Source organism: Uloborus diversus, chromosome 9 (genome assembly GCF_026930045.1).
Source record: "Uloborus diversus isolate 005 chromosome 9, Udiv.v.3.1, whole genome shotgun sequence".
NCBI classification, from domain to species: Eukaryota; Metazoa; Arthropoda; class Arachnida; order Araneae; family Uloboridae; genus Uloborus; species Uloborus diversus.
Window position 1 is genome coordinate 86,753,807 of NC_072739.1, and position 12,167 is coordinate 86,765,973.

The window sequence follows — 12,167 nt, forward strand, 5'->3', positions numbered from 1 at the left end:
TATTTTCCCTTGAAGGTATTTTCTCTTAAACGTTAACGGTAGGATAGACTGATGGGTAAAATTCATATATCACTCACTCCTTTCAACACTGTCATATCTCAAAAAAAAAAAAAAAAACGTGATTTTTCAGGAGAGCGCTTTTAAAGTTTTAAAGTAAGACAACATCTATTTAAGCTATACAGGGTGTTTCTGAATTTCTGGGCAATACTTCAAAGTGTGATAGTACACATCAAGATAAATAGTATGAAGTAAAAAAAAGGGTGCCAAACGTCTTCCGAAGAAGATAGGTTCCATTAAAGTTCACGATCCAAAATTTCAAATAATCATAAAAAAAGAAAAAAACTGGTCGATTCGTCTGCGGTTTTTTTTGCAAAAATACACTACTCACTCATGGCAGTCTTAAAAAAAGCATGCCTCAAAATCGCTAAATTTTTAGACATGATGTTTTTGAAAAAAGTGAGCGATATATAGGGTTAAGTTGAAAAGAGGGCTTTACATTTTGAGTGCGTAAGCGTGCAGAACTGAGGGTTTTATAAATGAGCAACAGACTTATGCTGATTTGACCTACATGCGCGAGATAAATCTTTTTTATTGTTAGAGGGTTGTTCGTAAAAAAACGTTTTTTTTTTTGTTTTTTTTGTGCATATTAGCAAGTTCTTACGTTTTGCTTTTAATTGTGCTATACGGTGCGTATAGGCCATTCCACGAAAAAGTAGCCACTTTGTTTCACACGTGGTGGTTCATATATTGTATTCAAATGTAATAACTTTAAAAGCTAATGACGAAATATTTTGTTTCTAAAATCGCACACAAGTTTGTAAATTGTTAAGCAACAAAATTTTGTTCGTTACTCTTTTAAATTACTATTTTAATTAAAATATATGAGGCGTCACGTGTGGGACAAGATGCCGTTTCCTGAGGAATGTTTCTTAAGTGATTTTTATCATATTAAGCGCGATATTACTGTGTACCTGAATACGAAGTATGAAAGTACCTAATGCAAGTTGCTTATTGCTCGAACTTCACTGTTTCGAGTAACGCAGTGAAAAAAAAAAAGTTTCCTGAACTGTCGAGAAAAAGGTAACACTAGCTTGGAATACTGCCTCGTCGCAATCTCATAAATGCATCCTCTAATCTCACGAAATTTTCGTCGTATTCGACGAACTGGCTTCGTGAGAAATGCTCCGATGAAAGTTTTCATCAAATTGAGTTCAAACTGTTTGTCAAAGTGACAGATATTTTGTAAGATTTTAAAATGCATTTCTGACTCACTGAGGAAAGAATCGTCGTAAATGAGGAAATTTGGCTATCAATTGCGGGAACCTCGAACGTGAACGATGCATTTCTGAAAGTGCATAAAGCACCATATTTATCATTCAGTATAAGGGCTATTTCACGAAAAAGTCAACCGTTTGTCCAGCACGTTACGGTTCATATATTTCCTTAAAAAGAAATTTTTAAAGGGTAATAACGAATTTATTTGCTTAAGAAATTACACATGAGTTTAATTTGTTAAGCAAAAAGAAATATGTTCATTAATATTTTAAATTGTTATTTTTAATGAAATATATGAGGCGTCACGTGAGGCACAAAATGATCGTTATCCGTGGAATGGCCCGCATCCTTTTTATTTTATGTTATTTCATTTACTTTAGTTTTAAAAATCTTAAAGTTTCAAATCAGAATTCTGCCAAAACTTTACGGTGAAAAAGCTGAGAAAAACACAAGTTTTATTATTATTATTATTTTTCTTTTAAATAAACCACGAAATTCAAACACTGCAAACTTATATGTTCCACTCCTCATATATTTTTCTTAACATAAAAACATTGCATATAACGTATTACTTTTGATTTAAAATAAAACTGCAATTCTTACATATAATGGAAAAGTTGTTTTTTTTTTTTTTTACTATAGGAAGTAAAATGGCACAACATAATTGAGAGAAAAATAGAGTTGTACGAGATAGTCTTCGCTAGCATCGTAATTTTTGCTTGAGAGTTTCGAGTTTTTTTTTTTACTATTTTTATTAGTACGTTCTACTACGTTGAGTTACATTATTTCTAATATGTTTGTGCAAGGATTTTGATGTTTTTCGAAATTAATTTATGCTTCTACTTACCGAGTAAAAAACCATCTTTGCTCCATTGTACGTCCCCTGCCAGATCTCCAACTTGACATGGTAAATCGAAAGTACTCCCTTCTACTGCAATCATGTCTTTGGGCGTTTGCAGAAAATGTTGTTGGAGGGGTGGCTTGGATGCTAAAAAAAATAAACCACGTTAGAAGAACTGTATGCTAGAGAAGATAGTAACTAATTTAAAATATATGCGGTTTATTACATAACTAGTACTGGGTAATGCACACTAATATGAGAAATTTTGTTTAATGAAATGAGCAATAGTGCGCCCTTTTTTACATACAGTTTAGCTCTCTTATTACAAACATAATTAAAACGATATCATGACTATAACGAACTTTGTTTTTTCAAATTTGATTTAACACATAATTACATAAAAGTATCACGAATAATACGTGCATTAAAATAAAAATTTCGGCTGCGATGAACAACAACTGCTGACAACTGTTTGATGGAATACTGTAAATATCTTCTTTTTTTTAGAAATTACTTTGTGAGGTTGCAGAAAGCCCATTAGGTATCTAAAACTATTTGTTGACTCTTTTATATTAAGAATAAAGCATCCTAAACTAGATCACTTGTGACATTTTAAATTTTTTTGGAGATAAAACTATCTCTCTTCCATTTGTAACTACAATCTGTCGTTCAATTGTAGATTATCATCGTTCATTTGCAATTGCTTTCAAAAAATATTAAACATTCACAAGTAAGATAATTTTTCCTGAATGTACTAATGATTGAACTACAATGTAGGGGAGAAGTGGATACAGTGAGACAGGAGGAGCAGTAAGACAAAAGCAATATATATTTTCTGTTTGGATATTTAGAGCAAGGTACAACTTTTGAAAAGTCAGGACGATATACTGTAAGCAATTTTATAGATAAAAGTTTGCTTTAAATTATCATGTAAGAAAAATAACTGTGTCATCATAGTTCTAACCCATCGAAGTAAAATATCCCCACTGTTTGTTGCATTGTTTCTAATTGTTAAATGAACTGTACAGGCTGGGGTTATTAATCTTACATTAGTCTATCAACCAACGTTCATTTTAGCAATAGAATGATGTTGTTACTTTTCTTCGTCTGAGAATGGTAGCCATTATATTTTGCAATGAGGAAACAGTGAGACATCATTACTTTTGAGACACCATTTATTAACTAATGGTCCCTTGGCACTTTTATATTAAAAGTGGTGAAATTATGCATTGAAGTATATTCAACTGCAACTAGCCTGTTGGTGAAGATAATTATAAAATAAGTTTGAAAGCCCTGCATCAACAAAAAAAGAATGCTTAATTTGAATTATGACTTTTATTGCTATTCAACATCACATACATATTTAAATTTTGTACTTATTCTATTGATATTGTTTTTTTTTACTGCTTCATTGCAATATGCTAAATGAAATAATATTTTTTCACATTTCAAAATTTCAAGATGCCTATAAAAAAGCAACTCATAAATTGTTTTGGAGATTTTCTGAAACAGAGAGGAAAGAAGCTGTTGTACAAGAAATTGACAAAGGCTACAGTGAAAGCATTCCTTCCTTATCTAATGTTACATTACAAGATGACACTTAAGATCAGTTTACCAATCCAGAATCATCTAAATCATTCTGTCCAAAACAAATACGTGGTAGATGTCCCTGTTATGTGTCAAGATGACACGAAAAAACCTTGCCAAATGCAAAACTTGCTCAAACCAAAACCAAACGTCAGCAATCATTCATATTTTTCCAGGTTAATTTAGATTCTATAAAAGTTCGCTATTTCAAAAAAGATGTCTCACTGTTCCCACTTACCAGAAGAACAGTGAGACAAAAATTGCATTTCGTTTTAATATTTTTCTCGTTTTCACAAAATTCGTAGTTTTTTCTAGATTCTCTTTTATAATGACTATTACAGAGACAACATCTTACGATTTGAAAAAAAAATAACTTCTGTGTTTTTAAAGCTAAAAAATGCGATTGAATTGCTGTGCCTCATTGCACCCACTCTTCCTCTATGTCAGCAGTAATTAATATCTGTATTTCTTGCGGAGACGCTCCTTTATTTTTTTCACATAATCACATAATTTTTACAAATAACGACTAATACAAACAATTCCGGAGTTTTGAATGTTTGTTTTAAACGAGTTCAACTGTATTTGGCATCGTTTCGTCAGCGCTGCTACAGATTTTTAAAAGTAAAATTGAGTCTGTCTGTAATGTATGTACAATAGTTTTTTCTTTAATTTTCTTTACACTTCGCACAAAAGCGTTCACAACATAAAACGTATAAGTCAGACGATAGTTCGAAATATCCAGACGCAAATTTGAGGAGCTGGTTAAAAAGAAATAAATAATAATAACTTTTTCCCCGTAACATACTAGCTGGAATCTTTAATACATAAAAAAAAACCAATAAACTGAAATATAATTGATTTTAAACTGAAAAAGTAAGTTTAAACAAGTAAGTAGAATGTAAAAAATCCTAACTTAAAATTGCAATTTTACTTTTTATTCGCTCCTCCGTATTGTGTTTCATAAATACTTTCTGTTCTTATTAAATAGGTTTTGAAAAGAGCATGGTTTTCATTTCCCGCAAACAAAGAGAAAAAAAATTATTTCTAGAGAAACGGGAACAAAAGGCACGTAGAAAAAGGAAAGACAGCGAAAATAAACTTTTTTTTTTCTTTTAATCAACAGTACGTCTTAGACTGTTTTTAAGTTCATAATACCATAATATCAGAAATTCAAATAGTATAAAAATGACAATTAATAACATCCACCTGTCTCTGGAAGTTGTAATTTCGTTGTTTAATTAAAACTAGCTTTTTATACGGAGAGTTTATTAATTTTTTTAGCAATATACTTTCTAATGTAATTCAAGGTATGTGTTGGCCTAAAAAATGTCATAATGAGTATTTTTTCTTTAAAACTTTTAAAATTCTTTTTGCTTTAGTTAGTGAAACTGTTTCAGAGAAGAGTATAAGAAGTTACTCCTATGACAAAATATGAAAAAAAAAATCTATTTTTTGATGCAATAAGTTTTTTCTCAGTAGGGTAAAAGCGCCATTGTTCGTCCACCATTTTCGTTTCTCGTTGTATCGGGAAACTTATTATTATTACTATTTTTTTTTTTGATCAACCCCGATTGTTTAACACGCTCCACTGGACACAACTTTGTATTTTCAAGGTAGATTGTGCAAAGCGGGGAGAAGCAGCTAGTCCAAAATAAAACAAAAGATGTATAGCTGAAACACTGCTGTTTTCCATTACCTCAAAAAAAAAATAAATAAATAAATAAATAAATAAAAAATAAATAAATAAATAAATAAATAACCGTTCTTCTTCAAGCAAACCATCGTTTTGCGATGAGGGATTAAAAATTTATTTAGCTAAGTGTTGTGATTTTAAAAAATAAGACTTGTTCAATCAAATGGACTAAGAATTACTTTAAGATTGTGTGCATATGATGCTTGACTGTTTAAATTACCATCAGGTCATCATTCAAAATTAAAACTAAAAATATATAATTTAATATTTATTAAACTAGTCGACCCGTGCGGAACTCCGCACTGTATTTCGAATCGTTTCATAAGGCATTTCGCTCTTTAAAAATTTCAAAGAAAGAATATTATGAAGAAAAACCGAAAAAAGTAAACGGAAAAAAGTAAGCGCACAAGAGAAGGCATGTAATTTGAAAGACATCAGTAACAAAACCCCGTTAAATACAACGTTGTGATAATTTGATCATCGCTCACCTTTTGGTTGTACGTATTTTCAATGCAAACATAAATATCATTAAAAGTGTGGCTGAGTGACTCGTTAAAAAGCAGTAATTTTGCATGTGAAAAAACAGGTTGTGGCAAATACAGTCCCCCATGTGAGCATCTGACGGGAAAAAAAAGCAACATTAAAGAGATATGTATTGGCAAGAATTCGAACTGGCGCCATTCTGATTAACAGCACGACACTCCAACAAACCTAGCAATTGCGCGTTTCTTTTCAAATGCTATTCATTGAAGGAATGCGTAATAAAAAACAGCAAAAAAGCTTTTTGCCGAAAAAAAATAAAATCATGCGTCTATGTTTTGTTATTAGCCAGCATGATACGACTTAAAATTATTCGTAAAACATGGAATTTGATTACAGAATGAGGAAGATCTCACGTAGCTATTGAAAAAAAAAAACAGTCTAGAGAAGTAATAAATTCGATTGAAATTAAGTGTTTTTATTTTTGAATATTGAACAATTTCCCATAGCAGGCTGCTTTAACCGTTACGACTTAAATGCCCGCACATGTTTCTCTTTTAATCGAACAGTTAAAATTCAAAACCAAAACCAGTTGAACTGAGTCCGTTTTTTACGTGTAATTTTTCGAACGTAGACAAAATGTTTTTTTTTTAGCCGAAATCAGAGTTGTAGAAAAGGATTTCTTACTAATGAAGTTGATAATAATTTTAATGTTTTATTTCGAAAAAATAATTAAAGGTTTACTGGATAAAACTCGTAATTTCAATTTTACGTAGTATTTTTTCATCCTTATATATTATTTCTGTAGCCTGTTTTTGGTTTTTACGCGAGATCTTCCTCAATTCTTGATCGATTTCTTTGATTTACACCTTATTTTAAAGCTAATCGTGCAGGGTTACTGACGAGAAATAGACCCACGTTCTAAAAATTGTTTTTTCTGTTAAAAAAACCTGTTTTAAAGAACCAGAATGCGGTTTTCGGTTAAATTTATTTCAACTTGCACTAAGACCGGAAGAGCTGAATAGCTTGCTCGGCAGAGCATTCGACTGGTAACCAGGAGAATGAATGTTCGGGGGCCCATGTCCGGACAATCTGCATCAAAAAATTAGAGAAACATCACGTATTACATAAACACTTAATAACAACGAATATGAGGGAATAGAATAAATGAGATGGAAAAGCTCCTTGCTGTTATGAAAACTTGATGCAACATGGAGCTAAAGTGATTTTTAAATGTAAGGCTTTATTATTATTATTATTATTATTATTTTTTTTAAACATTGGCTCCGGTAAGAAAATTAGAACATAATGTAAGCGAAAATTTAAGTATCAGGTTTAAGATTTCAGATTGTGCAATAGAATTGTTTTTGTTCAGAAAAAAAAATCGTATATTGAAATATAGATTCATGAAATGAGTTTATGACTCTTTTTACAAATAAAAAAATTACTACTTCAATTTGAAAGGTAAACTACATTTCTTTTTTTTCTTTTTGTAAAAAATAAATATCCCATCACATTTTTAGTACATTCGAAAAGCAACGCTTAAAAAAGAACTTAGTTCAAATTATTTTGTATTTTAACCATGCTGTTAAATGATGAACACGTGCTGCCATCTAAGTTATAACGGTTCAAGCAGCCTGCGATAACGCCCCTTGCTGTTGCGAAACCTTAATGCAGCCTGAAGTTTATATGCAGATTTTTTTTTTTAAGCAAAGTTCTAATACAATTTTCCAATTTTTTGCGTCGGTTTCGGCAAGGGAAAAAATAAAATTAACCTGTGTGCGTGCGTGTGTGTGTGCGTTTTAACAAAGCTTAAAAGCACTGAACTTAGTTGTTCGGTTAAATTGATAAGTTTTGTTCGGTAGAGCGTTCGGCTATAAACTAACTGATCTTCGAGCAAGCTCGGGCTGTCCGACCTAAAACAAATTTACATTAATATTACGCATTACATGTACTCATAACATACAACAGATAACACACGTAATAAAATAAATCCAGTAGGAATGCTACTTGGTGTTTCGACTCCTTTATGCAGGCTACAATCATCATTCAAATAAGTTGACTGTTAATCGAAGAGTGTTCTTCCTTTTTTTTAAGCTTCGACTCCGTCCAGACAACTAAGCATAGTGTAATCATAAAAAAGTATTAGATTTACCTCAAGGGAATCCTTTTTTGCGAAGAAAACATTTTCATTGCATGCTGAAATGTAGATTTTTCTAAGAGCAATGTTCGACCTTTTGTACAAATGAAAAAATACTACGCCAAATTGAAACTACGAGTTTCACCCAGTAAACCTTAAACTATTTATTCGAATACGATATAAAACATTAAAATTATTTTCAACTTCATTAGTAAGAAATCATTTTCTACTAATCATCTCTACTTTCGGCACGAAAAAAAAAAACATTTTGTATACGTTCGAAAACGTACAATGTTTGTTTCAATCGTTGCGTGAGATCTTCCTCAATCTTTAATCAAATCCCATGGTTTAGGAATAATTTTAAATTGTATCATGCTGGCTAATAACAAAACATAGACGCATGATCTTATCATTATTTTTTTCCGGCAAAAATTGTTTTAGCTGTTTTTTACTACGCATTCCTTCAATGAATAGCATTCGAAAAGGAAGGCGCAATTGCTAGGTTTTTTGGAGTGTCTTGCTGTGAATCAGAATGGCGCCAGTTCGAATCCGTGCCAAAAAATATCTCTTTAATGTTTCTTTTTTTCCCGTCAGATGCTCATATGGGCATGACTGTACCACAACCTGTTTTTTCACATGCACAATTACTGCTTTTTCACGAGTCACTCAGCCTCACTGTTAATGATATGTATGTTTGCACTGAAAATACGTGCAACCAAAAGGTGAGCGATAATCAAATTATCACAACGTTATATTTATCGATGTTTTGTTACTGATGTCTTCAAATTACATTCCTTCTCTTGTGCGCTTATTTTTCTCGGTTCTTCTTTATAATGTTCTTTCTCTGAAATTTTTAAAGAACGAAATGCCTTATTAAACGTTTCGAAGCACAGTGCGGAGTTCCGCACGGGTCGACTAGTTTGTACAAAAGGTCGAAAACTGGTATTGGAAACATTTACATTTCAGCATACAATGAAAATGCTTTTCTGCACAAAAAAGATTCCCTTGAGGTAAATCTAATACTTTTTTCATGCTTACATTATGCTTAGTGATCTGGTCGGAGTCAAAGCTTTTTTTTTAAAAAAAGGAAGAACACCTTTCGATTAACAGTCATCTTATCTGAATGATTACTGTAGCCTGCATAAAGAAGTCGAAACACCAGGTAGCATTCCTATTGCATTTGTTTTATTACGTGTGTTATCTGTTGTATGTTATGAATACATGTAATGCGTAATACTAATGTAAATTTGTTTTAGATCGGACAGCCCGAGCTTGCTCGAAGATCAGTTAGTTTATAGCCGAACGCTCTACCGAACAAAACTTATCAATTTAACCGAACAACTAAGTCCAGTGCTTTTAAGCTTTATTAAAACACACACACACAGGTTAATTTAATTGTTTTTCTTGCCGAAAGCGACACAAAGAATTGGAAAATTGTATTAGAACTTTGCTTTTAAAAAAAAATTGCATAAGAACTGGGCTTTGCATAAGAACAAGGTTTTGCAACAGCAAATGGCGTTTCCGAAAACTTGATTTTTAGACCGAGTCTATTTTTGTCATTATCCGGTCTGATAAGTTTCAAAATGGGGGGGGGGGTCTTTAAGAGATAAGCAAGATCTCGCATACTGACAGAAAAATAATCCACAGAAATAAAATATAAGGTAAGATATTGAAGATAAGTGTTTTTATTTTTGAAAATTTTTACAATTTGCTATCGCAGGTTGCTTGAACCGTTATGGCTTAGATGGCAGCACGTGTTCATCATTTAACAGCACGGTTAAAATACAAAATAATTTGAACTAAGTGCTTTTTTAAGCGTAACTTTTCGAATGTAGTAAAAATAAGATAGGGTATTTGTTTTTTTGCAAAAAGAAGAAAAATTTATATATTACCCTTCTAATTGAGGGTAGTAATTTTTTTATTTGTACAAAGAGTAAAAAACTCATTGGAAGAATCAATATTTCAATATACGATTTATAATATTTTTCTGAACAAAAAACAATTCCATTGTAGTCTGAAATCTTAAACCTGATACCTATATTTTCGCTAACATTATGCTTTAATTTTCTTGCCGAAGTCAAAGCTTTTTTTTTAAAAAAAAAAACCTTACTATCGAGAATCAATTTAGCTTCAGGTTGGATTAAGTTTTTATAACTGCAAGGAGCGTTTAAATTTTATTTATTCTATTCCATCAAATTTGTTATTCATTGTTAATAAGTGTTCATGTAATGCCCGATATTTTTCTACTTTTATGATGCAGATTGTCCGGACGTGGGCCCGAACACACATTCTCCTGGTTACCAGTCGAACGCTCTGCCAACCAGGCTATTCAGCTCTGTCTGTCACAGTGCAAGTTAAAGTTATAAACTTAACCGAAAATCTCATTCTGGTTCTTTAAAAGAGGGTTTTTTTGCGCCGAAAAAAAACAATTTTTAGACAGTGGGGTCTATTTTTCGTCAGTAGCCTGCACGATTAGCTTTAAAATAAGGTGTAAATCAAAGAAATCGATCAAGAATTGAGGAAAATCTCGCGTAGAAACAAAAAACACGTTATCCTTTACAGGCGCGGGTCATTAAAATTTTAGAAATATAATAAAAAAAACACAATGGATGGAATAAATTGGTTATCTGGACATAGATTTTAGAGTCAAAATTTTTTTTAAATTCACCCCCTCCAGCTGGGGGTGGTGTCCCCGCTTGTGACCACCGCTCTCCTAGAGCAGAAATTGTTTTCTGAAGTGGTTATGCTTACCTCGTATGACAATTGGAGTAATTTCAAATATTTTAAGCTCTTAAGCATTTTTACTAATTATTTCAATAATTTATGCCATTAAGAATATTTAGAACACAAAATTCAATATTTTTACTATAAAAATTCCAAGATGAAGATGAAGTAAAATTCAAGAAAGTTCAGATAGATTATATAAAATTATCTAAATAAGCAATTTAAAATGTTAAAAATATTTTTGGCACATTGTTCTTGCTTTATGTGCATTCCCTTTGTGCTATAAAATATTAAATGAAAAAATACGACTGTATAATACCATTTACAGAAAAAATAATATCAAAGCTGATAATAAAAAAAGTATACAACTGCCTGGTAGGAAAAGCAGATCTCAAATGTGTACAGTCATGGACCTTCAAATTCACCTGTTCTGGGTCAAGAACCCAAAATAAATAAACAAAAGCCCAATGTAAACTATTCTTATGGTCCCCCTTTTCTGAAATGTATCAAATTACATCTTTCACCCACAACAGTGAGATCAATGCTCTAGACGGGCGGTGTCCACATTTGGGGACACCTGGAAAGAAACTTTGTTTATGCATTCAAAAATGAACTCGAATCTTTTGCAAAATTATGATTGATTAGCTCAGGATTCCTGAGGGAAAATGGTTGACTAATTTAGTTTATGGTGTAAATTTTAAAATCTAGAAAAAAATATTGTATTTGAGCTTGAAAATAGAGGCATTTTAAACAAGAAATTAAGCCAACAAAAAGAGTCATATTTAATAGTGCTGCCATCTGTGTGCATTAAAGAGAAATAAAAGCAACAAATGCAGCTATTTTTGGAGTTTTAAAGAGAAAACTTTTTTTTAAAGAAATTTTTTAAATTGGTGTCCCTTTTTGTGACCACCGCGCCGGAAAGGGTTATAGAAATAATATATAAGGATCATTCCTTTACTTTATCAGTTTCACCGTATTTAGTTTAATATTTCTATTATTATTATTATTATATACATTTTTAGATCATTAGGTAAAGTCTTCTTTTTTAAACCGCATTACTCTATGTTAAGGTGTATCGAAAAAACTAGTTTTTGGAAATTCAAAATTTCAAGTTATTAAAAAATTGCCCCGTTCAGACGCACATAGGCCATACAAAATTCTATTTAAATCAAAAACGTTAGATCTCTCAGGAAAAAGTTTTGCTCTGATGTAATATATCAGTCTCTCGCATGGTACTCAACAATAAGAATTTTTTTTAAAGTTAAAATTAAACTTTGAATTTAGGACAAATTAATTGCACAGTACAGCATAGAAAATGTCTCTAACACTATTCATGCCAAATCTTAGACAAAATGACCTCCTGAATCCAAATAAGATATTCGATTTCCTACACCACTCCCATTTTTTGGACCCCCCCCCCTTTTTTT

At 31.6% G+C, this 12,167-nt stretch overlaps 1 protein-coding gene across 1 annotated transcript in view; it reads right to left on the minus strand.

Annotated features, from left to right (window-relative positions):
- Positions 1-12,167, minus strand: part of LOC129229565 (nephrin-like) — a 228,269-nt gene that overhangs the window by 89,519 nt on the left and 126,583 nt on the right. The window contains exon 2 of the mRNA XM_054863892.1: positions 2,123-2,263. Coding sequence (XP_054719867.1) covers positions 2,123-2,263 — 141 coding nt within the window. The remainder of the gene's footprint in view (positions 1-2,122; positions 2,264-12,167) is intronic.